Source organism: Pseudoliparis swirei, chromosome 18, assembly GCF_029220125.1.
Source record: "Pseudoliparis swirei isolate HS2019 ecotype Mariana Trench chromosome 18, NWPU_hadal_v1, whole genome shotgun sequence".
In the NCBI taxonomy this organism is placed as follows: domain Eukaryota; kingdom Metazoa; phylum Chordata; class Actinopteri; order Perciformes; family Liparidae; genus Pseudoliparis; species Pseudoliparis swirei.
In genome coordinates this window covers 1728998-1743997 of record NC_079405.1, presented here as the reverse complement: position 1 = coordinate 1743997, position 15000 = coordinate 1728998, and the positions used below count along the sequence as shown (strand labels likewise).

General features: G+C 47.5%; 1 protein-coding gene across 1 annotated transcript in view; it reads right to left on the bottom strand.

Moving 5' to 3' along the window:
* The window catches only part of ptprt (protein tyrosine phosphatase receptor type T), a 53174-nt gene that overhangs the window by 8342 nt on the left and 29832 nt on the right, over positions 1-15000 (bottom strand). The window contains exons 9-10 of the mRNA XM_056436552.1: positions 13259-13374; positions 12687-12867 (exon numbers count right to left, since the gene is read on the bottom strand). Coding sequence (XP_056292527.1) covers positions 12687-12867; positions 13259-13374 — 297 coding nt within the window. The remainder of the gene's footprint in view (positions 1-12686; positions 12868-13258; positions 13375-15000) is intronic.

Here is a 15000-nt window from a genome sequence, read left to right as displayed (position 1 = left end):
AACTACGGCCAGAGAGGAGGGACAAATCTAAGAAGATGCAATTACATTCTACACCACATGGTGTCTCTAATGCAACACGTGAAAGCATTATTTATGTATGTATATATATAAATATATATACTTATATATTATACACATATAAATATATATATTTATATATAAATATATATATAAATATACATATATACTTTATATATAAATATATTATATATTTATATATTTATAATATATATATGTATATATATAATATATATGTGTATATATATATATATATATGTATATATATAATATATTTATATATGTGTATATATGTATTTATATTTATATGTGTATATATTTATAATATGTATATATATAATATATATATATGTATATGTGTATATATAATATATATATATATATGTGTATATATTTATTATATATATATATGTATATATGTGTATATATATGGTCTCCAGCTCTGAAACACCTGATCATGTGTATTGATTAGGTTACATCTGGTCATGTGATTAGAGGCTCCAATGGACCAATGACTCCACTCCGTCATTTACATTACATTAGGATCCCATGTGTGTGTGTGTGTGTGTGTGTGTGTGTGTGTGTGTGTGTGTGTGTGTGTGTGTGTGTGTGTGTGTGTGTGTTTTCAGGAAGAGAGCAGCTTTTACACATCTTCACAAAGAGGTGTCTGACACCTTGTCAGAAGCACTTACACACTTACATACACACACACACTCACAGTTATACACACACACCCCCCTACACAGACACACACACACCCATACACAGACACACACACACACACACTGAGAGGTGAGAATTGTTGGAAATGTTAATGAGACAGGTGATACCAGGAGGGACAACTGACTGCAACGTGTCGAAAAAAGGGTGTGAGAGTGTGTGTGTGTGTTTGTGTCACTTATTATTATTATCTGCTTCACAACATCCTCCTCTTCTTCTTGGTCCTCCTAACAAGCTGTGACCTCTGACCTTTACCCTGTCTACATGACCTGACAAAGAGATGCAACTCGGAGCTGCCTCAACTGTGTGTGTGTGTGTGTGAGAGAGAGTGAGTGTAACTGTATGTGTGAGTATTTTCTATTTATTTCTATTGTTCTTCTTCTTTTCACTCTCAAGACGTGTTGAAGGTATTTTCTCCGTTCAACAGAACCAAAGAAATCAGTTTGTTAAGCACCAAATGAACCCTGCTGGATATCTGTGAGTGTGAGTGTGTGTGAGTGTGTGCGTGTGTGTGAGTGTGAGTGTGTGAGTGTGTGAGTGTGTGTGTGAGTGTGAGGTGGAGGAGGAGTGAGGTGTGAGTGTGAGTGTGAGTGAGTGTGTGAGTGTGAGTGAGTGTGAGTGGAGGTGTGAGTGTGTGTGAGTGAGTGAGTGAGTGTGAGTGTGTGTGAGTGTGTGAGTGAGTGTGAGTGTGATTGTGAGTGTGAGTGTGTGTGAGTGTGTGAGTGTGAGAGTGTGTGAGTGTGTGAGATTGTGAGTTTGTGTGTGTGTGAGTGTGAGTGTGAGTGTGAGTGTGTGTGAGTGTGTGAGTGTGATTGTGTGATTGTGTGAGTGTGATTGTGTGTGAGTGTGAGTGTGAGTGTGTGTGATTGTGAGTGTGTGTGAGTGTGAGTGTGTGTGTGAGTGTGAGTGTGTGTGAGTGTGAGTGAGTGAGTGTGATTGTGTGTGTGAGTGTGTGTGAGTGTGAGTGTGTGTGTGTGTGAGAGTGTGAGAGTGTGTGTGTGAGTGTGAGTGTGTGAGTGTGTGTGTGAGTGGTGTGTGTGAGTGTGAGGAGGAGGTGTGTGAGGTGTGAGTGAGTGAGTGTGAGTGTGTGAGTGTGTGTGAGGTGGAGTGAGTGTGTGTGAGGTGTGTGTGAGTGTGTGTGAGTGTGTGAGTGTGGAGGTGTGTGAGTGAGTGTGTGAGGTGTGTGTGTGAGTGTGAGTGTGGTGTGTGAGTGTGGAGTGAGGTGTGGTGAGTGTGTGAGTGTGTGTGAGTGTGAGTGTGAGTGAGTGTGGAGTGTGAGTGTGAGTGAGTGAGTGTGAGTGTGAGGTGGAGGAGTGTGTGAGTGTGGAGTGTGAGTGTGGTGTGTGTGAGTGTGTGAGTGGAGGTGTGAGTGTGTGAGTGTGGAGTGTGTGAGGTGTGTGAGTGAGTGTGAGTGTGTGAGTGTGAGTGAGTGTGTGGAGTGGTGTGTGAGGATGTGAGTGTGAGGTGTGTGTGTGAGTGTGAGTGTGTGTGTGAGTGTGAGTGAGTGTGTGAGTGTGTGAGTGTGAGTGTGTGTGAGTGTGAGTGAGTGAGTGTGAGTGTGTGAGTGTGTGTGAGTGAGTGAGTGAGTGTGAGTGTGTGTGAGTGTGTGAGTGAGTGTGTGTGAGTGTGTGTGAGTGAGTGAGTGTGAGTGTGGAGGAGTGTGTGTGTGAGTGAGTGTGTGAGTGAGTGTGGTGAGTGTGTGAGTGAGTGAGTGTGTGAGTGTGAGTGTGTGTGTGTGAGAGTGTGTGTGTGAGGAGTGTGTGTGTGAGGTGTGTGTGTGAGTGTGTGTGTGGTGTGTGAGTGTGTGAGAGTGTGAGTGTGAGTGTGTGAGTGTGTGTGTGTGTGTGAGTGTGTGTGTGAGTGTGAGTGTGAGTGTGTGTGATTGTGAGTGTGTGTGTGAGTGAGTGTGAGTGTGTGTGTGAGTGTGAGTGAGTGTGTGAGTGTGAGTGAGTGAGTGTGATTGTGTGTGTGTGTGTGAGTGTAAGTGTGTGTGAGTGTGTGAGAGTGTGTGAGTGTGTGTGTGAGTGTGACGGTGAGTGTGAGTGTGTGTGAGTGTGTGAGTGTGAGTGTGTGTGTGAGTGTGTGTGTGTGAGTGTGTGTGTGAGTGTGTGAGTGTGAGTGTGTGTGTGAGTGTGAGTGTGAGTGAGTGTGTGAGTGTGTGTGTGAGTGTGTGTGTGTGTGTGAGTGTGTGTGAGTGTGTGTGTGAGTGTGAGTGTGTGTGTGTGAGTGTGTGTGAGTGTGAGTGTGAGTGTGAGTGTGAGTGTGTGTGTGTGTGAGTGTGGTGTGAGTGTGAGTGTGTGGTGTGAGTGTGTGTGTGTGTGTGAGGTGAGTGTGGAGTGAGTGTGAGAGTGTGTGGAGGAGGTGTGTGTGAGTGTGAGTGTGTGTGTGTGAGTGTGAGGTGTGTGTGAGGAGGTGTGGTGTGAGGTGTGTGAGGTGGAGTGTGAGTGTGTGAGTGTGAGGAGTGTGTGAGTGAGGTGAGTGAGTGTGAGGAGTGTGTGTGTGTGTGAGTGTGAGTGTGATTGTGTGTGTGTGTGTGAGTGTGAGTGTGTGTGAGTGTGTGAGAGTGTGTGAGTGAGTGTGTGAGTGAGTGTGTGTGTGTGAGTGAGTGTGAGTGAGTGTGAGTGTGTGAGTGTGTGTGTGTGAGTGTGAGTGTGATTGTGAGTGTGTGTGTGAGTGAGTGTGAGTGTGATTGTGAGTGTGAGTGTGATTGTGAGTGTGTGTGATTGTGATTGTGTGTGAGTGTGATTGTGTGTGAGTGTGATTGTGAGTGAGTGTGTGTGTGAGTGTGTGTGTGTGTGAGTGTGTGAGTGAGTGTGTGAGTGAGTGAGTGAGTGTGTGAGTGAGTGAGTGAGTGAGTGTGTGTGAGTGAGTGAGTGTGTGAGTGTGAGTGTGTGCGTGTGTATGTGAGTGAGTGAGTGAGTGTGTGTGTGTGTCCCAGCTACATGAAGCCAGTCCTCCTGGTGAACGTTCTGTTCTCTAACAACCAGGAGATTAACGACGTAAAATAAAAACAATTAAGAACAAAACAATTACGGCTTTTCTCCTTCTCCCCAGTTCTGTGAGTGTGTGTGAGAGTGTGTGTGTGTGTGTGTTGCTTGGGTGTGTACGTGTGTGTTGTGTGTGTTTGCTGTGTAGAGGCGGTCGGTAGAATTAACGCGCATTATTCGTAATGTCACTTTCAATGATTTTATTGTAGCACAGAAAATAAAGTAAAACTCTTTAACAGAAAATAAACCGTCTTAACTCTAAATGCGGTGCGGTGCGTTGCAGTTAAAAACAATTTCCCTTCCGCTCTCTCAAACAAAACACACCTGGCGGCACTCAGGTGCCATTTATAAGGTCACGCCCACTGACATTTTTTTTTTGACTGGCGCCGTACGTGATGGCGGCTGTGTTGCGAGCTCCCGGATTTTGTAGTAGTTTTTTGTTATTTATTCTTCTTATTGCGACTATTTTTGCACAAAACGTTAGCAGCCAGTTAACGTACGACAGATGCACACTTCTGGAGATTGGATCGGCAGTTGCTCGCCGCCTACCAGAGTTTTTCAACTCTTACTCGGACGTCCCGCCAGGAACAGTAGCGGAACTATCTCCGTCCATTTTAGGCGCGATCTCACGCAAACGTCGCCGACGGAGGGGGAAGCGAGCTGGCGTGCAGGTCAGGCTGAGACGTCGAGCCAATCGACCCGCACTACCCACCATTTTACTGGCAAATGTACAGTCTTTGGACAATAAGCTATGCGAGCTACAGGCTCGTATTCAATTCCACCGGAAACTAAGGACAACTGCATCATCTGCCTTACGGAGACATGGATGTCGGAGGAGGTTACCGACTCAGCCATCGAGCCGGCAGGATTTTCCGTCCACCGCGGACAGAACAAAGACTCTCTCTGGTAAAGATCGTGGAGGGGTATGTCTCATGATAAACAGATCTTGGTGCAACCAAAGTCATGTACATACTCCCAAGTCGTTCTGTTCCCCGGACCTGGAGTACCTAATGCTCATGTGTCGACCATTCTGGCTATCGGGAGTTTACAGCAGTCACCGTAACTGCTGTGTACATTCCGCCTCAAGCTAACACGGACATAGCGCTGAAGGAACTCTACGGGCGATCAGCGAGCAGGAGTCGGCACACCCCGAGGCTGCTTTCATTGTGGCGGGGGACTTCAACAAAGCGAACCTGAAGAAAGTTCTCCAAGTTCTACCAACACATAAAAGCAACACGAGGGGAGCGGATTCTCGACCACTGCTACACTCCCTTCCGGATGGATACAAAGCCCTCCTCCGCCCACCGCTCGCAAATCGGACCACCGCCCATCCAACTACTCCCGCCTACAGGCAGAGGCTTAAGCAGCAACCAATCGCTGTGAAGGAAGTGCAACGCTGGTCGGACCAATCGGAGTCTATGCTACAGGACTGTTTTGAACGTGCTGACTGGGATGTGTTCAGGGTCGCGCGGACAACAACGCCAGTGAGTACGCGTCCTCAGTCACCGGGTTCATCAAGAAATGCATAGATGACGTTGTTCCTACCAAGTCGGTTCGGATTTATCCCAACCAGAAACCGTGGATAAATGGCGATGTTCGCGCTGCACTCGCACGCGTAACACCGCCTTTGACTCGGGAATATGGCGGAATACAAAGAGCCCGCCACGACCTCCGAAGACCATCGGCTCTGCCAAGCGGGAGTTCAGGAACAAGGTGGAGGAGAAGCTCAAGAGCCATGACGTGAGAGGTGTGTGAAGGGGCTACAGACAATCACGGACTTCAGAGGGAGAACCAGCGGTGAAGAGAACTCCTCTACCTCCCTCCCAGGCGAGCTAAATACATTCTTTGCTCGGTTCGACGTGACGGCAGCCCGCCAAGGCAGCGCCGCCCGAGGAGACCAGCCTGCTGATCATCTCAGAGGCCGACGTGCGCAGAGCCTTCAAGCGGGTGGACATCCGGAAGGCAGCAGGTCCCGACCACATCCCGCGGCGCGCCTCAGAGCATGTGCAGACCAGTTGGCAGGAGTCTTCGCAGACATCTTCAACCTCTCCCTGTCCCAGGCTGTTGTTCCTGAGAGCTTCAAGATGTCCACCATTGTGCCTGTCCCCAAACACCCCAAGGTAACCTGCCTGAATGACTGGAGACCCGTAGCCTCACCTCGATTGTCAGTAAATGCTTGAGAGGTTGGTCAAGGACTTCATTTGTTCCATGTTGCCTGCCACGCTGGACCCATGGCAATTTGCATATCGTCAAAACAGATCCACCGACGACGCACTGCCATGGCACTTCACACCGCCCTTTCCCACCTGGAGGAGGAACTGTTGTGTGCGAACGCTGGTTGTGGACTACAGCTCAGCGCTCAACACTATTGTTCCCGCCAAGCTCGACACCAAGCTCAGAGGTTTAGGCCTGCACTCTACCATGTGCAGCTGGATACTGGACTTCCTGTCGGGCCGCCGCCAGGTGGTGAGGATGGGCAGTACCACCTCAGAGCCGCTGACCCTCAACACGGGAGCCCCTCAGGGATGCGTGTTGAGCCCTCTCCTCTACTACCTGTACACCCACGACTGCACGGCCATGCACAGCTCCAACGTCATCATCAAGTTTGCTGACGACACAACAGTGTTGGGGCTGATCACCGACGACGACGAGACAGCCTACAGGGAGGAGGTTGGATCACTGGTACAGTGGTGCCAGGAGAACAGCCTCGTCCTCAACGTCAAGAAGACCAAGGAGCTGATCGTGGACTACAGGAAGCGGAGAGGAGAGCACACCCCCATCTCCATAGACGCAGTTGCAGTAGAGAGGGTCAGCAGCTTCAAGTTCCTCGGCGTGCACATCTCCGAGGACCTCACATGGACCACGCACACCACTCACGTGGTGAAAAGGGCCCAACAACGCCTGTATTTCCTTAGGCGACTGAGGAAATTCAACATGGCCCTCCGCATCCTCAGAACATTCTACACCAGTACCATCGAGAGTGTTCTGACAGGTTGCATCACCGCCTGGTACGGGAACTGCACCGCCCTGGAGCGTAGGGCACTCCAGATGGTGGTGCGGTCGGCACAGTACATCGTTGGAGGTGAGCTTCCTCCATCCTGGACATATACACCAAGCGGTGCGTGGCCAGGGCCAAACGGATGCTGAAAGACAATAACCACCCCGCCACAAACTGTTCACCCTTCTACCGTCAGGCAGGCGATACCGCAGTATCAAGTGCCGACAAACAGACTGAGGGACAGCTTCTTCAGTCAGGCCATCAGGCTGCTGAACAAGGACTGAGACCCTCATTAACACTACACACCAGAACATATTCTGTGAATATCTATGGCCATGGTGTATATTTTACTACATTGTTTATATATATATATATTGTATATATATATTGTATGTATATACATATATATATATATAGTCTCAAAAAGTGTATATTTTATTACATTGTTTTATATATATATATTGCCATGATGTATATTCTATTACATTGTTTTATATATATATTGTTAATACTTTCTTCTTTTTTTTGTGTGGATATTGTATAGTTTATTCTCATTCTTATTCTTTTTTTAGTCTGCTACTGCTGTCGGGTGTTTTGCACATAAGAATTTCACGAACCGATTATACTTGTATAAAAGGGGATGTGACAATAAAAACTTGAAACTTGAAACTTGAAACTCCAAACGTGACCAAAACAAACAGACAGGTAAACACACATCATATTATGGCTTCTACACTCCGGCCCCTAATTGACCGGTAGAGGGCACTTAATACATTTATACATAGGAAGCCTATTCTTAAGAGTCCTTATTGACAATATTCAAGATTGTCACGTGTCCATAGAATTTCAAAAAAGTCACACACAAAAAAGTAATCCATTTAGTTCCAATAGTCCATCTTGGGAAACAAGTTCATGGAATTTCAGCAAAGGTTCAACGAAAAGTTATGGGGCGGGGGGGGGGGGGGGGGGGGGAAGAAGAGAGAAATGTTCTCTTGACTGACAGGAATGGCCTTTTGTGTGAAGACTTCTGGAAGCCCTATGAAGCTGTTGCCATCCAGGCTGCAGACTTCCAGTCCTCTTATCACATGGGTCTTCACAGGCTTTTCATGACCCATTGTTCGGAGTAAGATCTCTGTTTTCTTTCCTCTGACAGACAACTACTCCATCAGTTTTTCGGTGACAAAGGTGGCCGTGCTTCCAGGGTCTAGAAATGCATATGTTTCTATCAGACAGCTGCCTTTATGGCTCTTTATCTTTACAGGTACCACTGCTAGCTTGTAGTCTGTGGTTCTGTCCCCTGTGTGTGCTGCTGATGACACCAGAGCAGTTTGTGCTGCCGATGAAACTTTAGCCATGTAGTTGCTCCTGGTGTCTGGAACCTGCTTAGCTGCTGGCTTGGTGTTTCCTGGAATAAAGTTCTCTATATGCAAGACAGTGGGGTGTTTCTTCTCACAGGAACGACACGTGAGACGTTTCTTGCATTCTTTACTCATATGACCTTTGATCAAGCAGGCAAAGCAGAGTCCATTTTTCTTTAGCAGCTCGACTTTCTCCTCATGGGGAATCTTTGTTATTCTTTCACATGTTTCCATCACATGATCTCCTCTACAGAAAGCACAAGGCTTGACGGCGCCATGGCTGTCCGGATGCCCTCTGGCCTGTCTGCCCTCTCCTGTGCCTTAGTGTTCTGGTAGGTTTCTGTCTTGGGTACAACAGTCGGAGCAAAGCTTTTCTTGCTGCTAGGTCTGTTATACTGGACGTCTCGTCTGGATATTCTCCCACTCGTGCTTCCGGCTGGGTCCTGTATATCCCCGAAGATGGGATCTTGAATGATTCTGACCTGCCTTTCCATAAACAGAACCAGATCATGGAACGTAGGTCTCTGCTGTGTTCTTTCAGTGATGTCACATACAGCAGATCGCCATTTCTCTCGAAGCTTAAATGGAAGTTTGAAAACAAGTCTTTTCATGTTGGATGGCGAGTCCAGCTCTGACATGTATGGTAGGTCCTGAACTGCATTACCACAGCCTCTCAGATAGAGGGCGTAGCCATGAAGTGCTTTTCCATCCTCTGTGCGTATTTGGTTCCAGTTCAAGGCCTTTTCGACGTATGCAGATATGATTTTGAATTCATCGCCAAAGTGATATTTAAGTAGGCGCTTTGCTTCCTGGTAACCAGTGGTGGCGTTCATGTGAAAGCAGCTTTGGACGAGTTCCTTTGGCTGTCCAACCGTATACTGCTCCAGGAAGTACAGTCGATCCTCGTTGCTCTTGGTCTTGTCCTCGATGTTGTGCTCGAAAGCCTTCATGAATGGCCTGAAGGTTAGAGGATCGCCGTCAAACACCAACACTTCCCTTCTTGGCAGTTTAGCTTCTTTCTGCTGTATCACGAGCAGGTCCGTCAAGTCTGTCTGTCTCTGTATGATGTTGGTGAGATCGATGCTCTGAGCTATTTCACGTCTGGGAGTGGATTCTCCTCGTCTGGGTGGTCCATCAGAAAGCACAGCTCTACGTGTGGGAGGGTTTGTCGGAGCCCTCGCTGGTTGCTTAGTTATTGGTCGGTGCTCAGTGTCCATCATTCTTTGTAAGGGGGTTTTAGGTATGGTTCCTATCCGTGCAAACTCCAGTCGTGTTAGACTTTCTTCCTCTTTGGCAGATGCATATCTCCGGTCTTCAGTTTCTTTTCCAGATTCTGAGGCTCCACTTTCAAATTCCTCTAGGGCCTTTAGCCTTGCATCAGCTGCTGCAAGATCTGCTTCCAGGTCCAGGGACTCCATTTTTAAACTCAGCTGATGCTTCTCTGCTTCCATCTGATGCTTCTCTGCTTCCATTTTTAAACTCAGCTGATGCTTCTCTGTTTCCATTCTTAAACTCAGCTGATGCTTCTCCGTTTCCAGTTCATGTTTCTTTTTCAGAGCTTCAGCTCTGGCCTGCAGAGCAGCTTTGTCTGCAGCTACCTTCATTCGTGCTGAAAGCACTGAAGAAGATCTGAAACCTTTGGAAACTTTAGAACCTTTCGAGCTCCTTGAGCTGGTCTGTGAGACGCTGTCCCCAGCATCAACAAGACTTTGTGGGTCAGGCTGAAGTTTCAACCATTGATCCACCTCAGACATAAACGCTTCATAATCCGCCATTTTGGGGTCTAACCAGTCCAAGTTTTCATTTGTTCTCACATCCTCACTCAGCAATAACTGAACAGTATGATGAGACTCTTTAAATTCATCCAGCAGTTTTACAAATTCATTTGCAGCTTTATTCACATTATCAACATCAGCACACTCTCTCATCATTGTTTTTATTTCATTCATTTTCCGTGTGCAGTGTGAGAGTTTCCCTCTCCGTGTCGCGCTGAGTGATTTAAATGCTTTCTTTTGTTGCGCCGCGTCCATCTCAATATTATCGGCTTCAGTGAGTCCCGATGCAGATCCTTCCACCATTATTTCACTTTTCGTTCTCAACCTTTAATTTTCGTTTGTGCAGGTTTTTTCCAAGTAAGTCCGACTGTTTTTGTTGGAATATTCGTTAGTATTTTGTGGCTTCTTTATTTATTTATACTCGTTCGTGCGCATGTCCGCGCTTTGTTTCCGTGCAGCGATATTGATCCGCGGTGTCCTGCGACAGTGGCATCCCTAGGCTAAAAAACCCGGGGCTAAAGCCCCGGATGTTTTTTAATTAGCCCCGAATGTTAATTTAAAAAAATAAAAATAAAAATTTGGCACACAAGTGGTTCACACCTCCAGGTCGCACGTGACGTCATTCACCCAAAGCAGCGGAGTCAGACTGGCAGCAGGCGCACGTAACAGCAGCTGCTGTCTGAGAGTGTTTCTATGTCTACACATGTCGCTGCTTCACTCTTCTGGGCTAAGCCCAGCGCCGCCGCTCCCATAACGCGCATCGCTCTGCCGTGATGCGCGCCGACACATCCGCGCACACAGGTGAACACACTCACTAGAAAAACTCACCCCCCCCCCCCCCCCGTCAACAACTTTTCTCGGAGTAGAAAAACTCACTCGCTGTGTGTGTGTTATGTTTCTGTGTGTTTGTTTGCTGTGTGTGTGTGTGTTGTTTGTTGTGTGTGTGTGTGTGTGTTTGTTTGCTGTGTGTGTGTGTGTTGCTTGTGTGTGTACGTGTGTGTTGTGTGTGTGTTTGCTGTGTGTGTGTGTGTGTGTGTTGTGTGTTTGCTGTGTGTGTGTGTTGTTTGTTGTGTGTGTGTGTGTGTGTTGTGTGTGTTGTTTGTTGTGTGTGTGTGTTTGTGTGTGTGTGTGTGTGTGTTTGTGTGTGTGTGTGTGTTGTGTGTGTGTGTGTGTGTGTGTGTTGTGTGTGTGTGTGTGTGTGTGTTGTGTGTGTGTGTGTTGTGTGTGTGTGTGTTGTGTGTGTTGTGTGTGTGTGTGTGTTGTGTGTTGTGTGTGTGTGCTATGTGTGTGTGTGTGTGCTGTGTTGTGTGTGTGTGTGTTGTGTGTTTGCTGTGTGTGTGTTGTGTGTCTGTGTGTGTGTGTGTGTGTGTTGCTTGTGTGTGTACGTGTGTGTTGTGTGTGTGTTTGCTGTGTGTGTGTGTGTGTTTGTGTGTGTGTGTGTGTGTTGTTTGTTGTGTGTGTGTGTGTTGTGTTGTTTGTTGTGTGTGTGTGTGTGTGTGTGTGTGTTGTTTGTTGTGTGTGTGTTTGCTGTGTGTGTGTGTGTGTGTCTGTGTGTGTGTGTGTGTGTGTGTGTGTGTGTGTGTTGTTGTGTGTGTGTGTGTGTTTTGTTTGTTGTGTGTGTGTGTGTGTTTGCTGTGTGTGTGTGTGTGTGTGTGTGTGTGTGTGTGTTGTTTGTTGTGTGTGTGTGTGTGTTGTTTGTTGTGTGTGTGTTTGCTGTGTGTGTGTGTTTGCTGTGTGTGTGTTGTGTGTTTGCTGTGTGTGTGTGTGTGTGTGTCTGTGTGTGTGTGTGTGTGTGTGTGTGTTGTTGTGTGTGTGTGTGTGTGTGTTGTGTGTGTGTGTGTGTGTGTTGAGCATCTGCTTCTCCGCATGTTAAGGAACATGAACATCAATGAAAGATGAGCAGAGCTCTGGAGCCTTAAGACAGGAAGTCGTGGTTTAGGACAGTTTAAGAGTAGACTTAAGACCTTCCTCTTTGACAGAGCTTATAGTTAGGGCTGAATCAGGTTCACCTGGTCCAGCCCCTTGATATGCTGCTATAGGCTTATAGCTGCCGGGGGACGTTTAGGATGCACTGAGTACCTATCTCCTCTTTTCTCTCCTTAGGATGAATGTTCATCTCAATCACACGTTACTAACTCTGCTTTCTCCCGAGTCCTTGACTTCACGTCTCATGGGGTCATCGGACCCTATGAGACGGCATAGATCCTATCTGCTGATGGATCATCGAGGTCTGGGTCGTGGAATTCCTGCTCCTGACTACACCACTGTCCTGTTGAGACTCCGCCCACTGTTGAGACTCCGCCCACTCCTCCTCCCCACCGCCATCTGCCTGATGGATCGTGGAGGTCTCCATCGTGGAATATGCCTACTATGAACTATTCATACACTCTGTCATATTCATTGAATGTATTTAAACTCTAAATCTGTCCTTCTGGTCACATGACATCTATTGTTCTGTCCATCCTGGAGAGGGATCCTCCTCTGTTCTCTCCTCCAGGTTTCTTCCCTTTTTTTCCCCCTGAAGGGTTATTTGGGAGTTTTTCCTGGTCCGATGTGAGGTCAAAGGTCAGGGATGTCTATGTGTACAGATTGTAAAGCACTCCGAGACAAATTTGTAATTTGTGAAATTGGGCTCTACAAATAAACTGAATTGAATTGAATTGAAGTAGCAGTTTGGGACAGGAAGTAGCATTTAGGACAGGAAGTAGCAGTTTAGTTTCTGTTCACATCTAAACCTCCTGTCCATCACAAGATGTGGGCGGGACTAAGACGCCCCGTATCTCTCTCCGCGTCAGCTGACCATTCCCTGGCTGCTGATTGGAGGACTCACCGTCCTCCTCCGTCTGCTTGACGATCTCCTCGCTCTCCTTGCGGCCCTCGGCGTTGGCGAGGACGAGACGCAGCCGCACGGAGACGAAGGGCCGGAGGCCCCTCAGGGTGTAGTGGGACGAGGTCGGGACCAGCTCCTCGGACGAGAACTCCTGCTGGTTGAACACGTACTGGTACTGGACCTGGGGGGGGGGGGCAGGAAGTAAACATCAACAACACAACGTGGACAGCTCATGCAGGAAGTAAACATCGAAATGAGCATCAGCACAGAGAGGCAGCCATCTGAGACCTTTGACCTGGGGGCTGAGTCATGCCGTGACCTTTGACCTGGGGGCTGAGTCGTGACCTTTGACCTGGGGCTGAGTCATGACCTGGGGCTGAGTCATGACCTTTGACCTGGGGCTGAGTCGTGACCTTTGACCTGGGGCTGAGTCGTGACCTTTGACCTGGGGCTGAGTCGTGACCTTTGACCTGGGGCTGAGTCATGACCTTTGACCTAGGGGCTGAGTCGTGACCTTTGACCTGGGGGCTGAGCCGTGACCTTTGACCTTTGCCCTGGGCGCTGAGTCGTACCGTGAGGTTGTAGCTGTGGCAGCGAGTCACCGCGTAGCCGAACGTCTCCCATTGGACCGTGAGCTGGCGAGCCCGGACGTCCACCACGTCCACGCTCTGAGGGCCGTGGACCGGATCTGAAGGAAAGGGGCGGAGTCAATGCACCACGTTACGTCTCTGAGGAGCAGACTGCAGTGACACCTCACGGCCACCGGAGGAGCTGGAGATAGAAGAGTCAGTTGTTCAGGAACCAGTGAGGATTATTACTGGGAAGTCTGTGTGACCAGTAGGCCACGCTGAGACATGAGACGTATATATATATACATACATATATACATATATATACATATATATATATTAGGGCTGTCAGCGTTAACGCATTAATCTATGCGATTAATTTGGCCGCGTTAACGCACTACAATATTTTAACGCAATTAACGCAACTTAGTTTACTTCCGGTGTTCGTTGAAGTTTTTTCACTCCTGAGTGTCAAACCGCGGCAGTACGGTTTAACACTGTTTCCGTTTTTAAAACTATGAGTTCTCCGCGAAAATACAGAGCATAAATCAGTTTAACTCGTGGATGAATCAGTCGGGTTTCCTCCTGCTCCTCCTTCCTCCCGTCTCCCCCTCTGATCCACAGAGGAACGGAGGGGCGACGTGTCGGGGGACGCGGCGCGGAAAGAACTCGTCACACGAAACCTTCACCGTGATTGGTCAATCCGTTTGTCTGTCAACATTTAGCTGAGGCTCATTAGCAGCCTGTCAGTCAGAGAGCAGAGAACACGGCGCGAGGACAATGAGCCTCATTGAATAGAGCTGAGATTGTTCTGGAATGTTTGATGTAGAACACATGGGGGTATGTGTCACATGCAAAAGCCTTTAAAAGGTGAATTTACATGATTGTGTAAAATGTATAAAATGCCCCCAGCCTCCAGAGGGTTAACGTGACATATGTGAATGTCAGTCAGTTCCCAAGGCCACTGGTTCTGCTGTTCAGTGGTAAAGATGACAGGACCAATGGGGTCTCTATATACTTCTTTTTTTTTACTAATCTGATGTTTCACTGAAGAAACAATTTATCATCCACGATATTAAATACCTCGCTGGCACTTTATAGGTAGGAGACTCTTTGAAACACAGCTCTGTGTGAAGTTTGTCTTTAAAAAGAAGAAAAAAAACTTTTAATCACGATTAAAGGGTACCTGTAGTGCAAAACAATATGTAGCCAGATCAAAAGATAATGTGTTTCTAAAGGTTATTCATGCACTGACGGTCCAGTATTCAATAACAATACGTAGTTTAGGCTGTTCAAAGTCCTCAACTCCGACAAGCTTCATTGCACTGGTGCTTGAATATGTCGCGGGTGGTGTGACGTCAAATCGTTGAGAGATCGACAGCCAGCCACAGCGGATGTGTTCAGATACCAATATAAACAACGTCGAGCGCTCGCAAACAAATGCTGAGAGATTGATAATATGGACGATGAAAGATTGTCTGATTCAGCAACTGGATACTTGTTTGAACCTTTAAAAGCAGACTATCCCCATTTAGTGAATTGTGACAGCGATGATAGCGATGATTCTGATGAAGTTGATGCCGAAGGACCGCCGGTCCAGATGCTTCACCGTGCGGACCGTGCACGCAAGTCGGCGGACGTTTGTTGCAGTTGTGGGAAATGTGCCACAAAAAACAGACATAGAGTGCATTTGTTGTAAAGAGCACGAACTTATGTCCGATGATATAGTGTCATTAGACCTCATC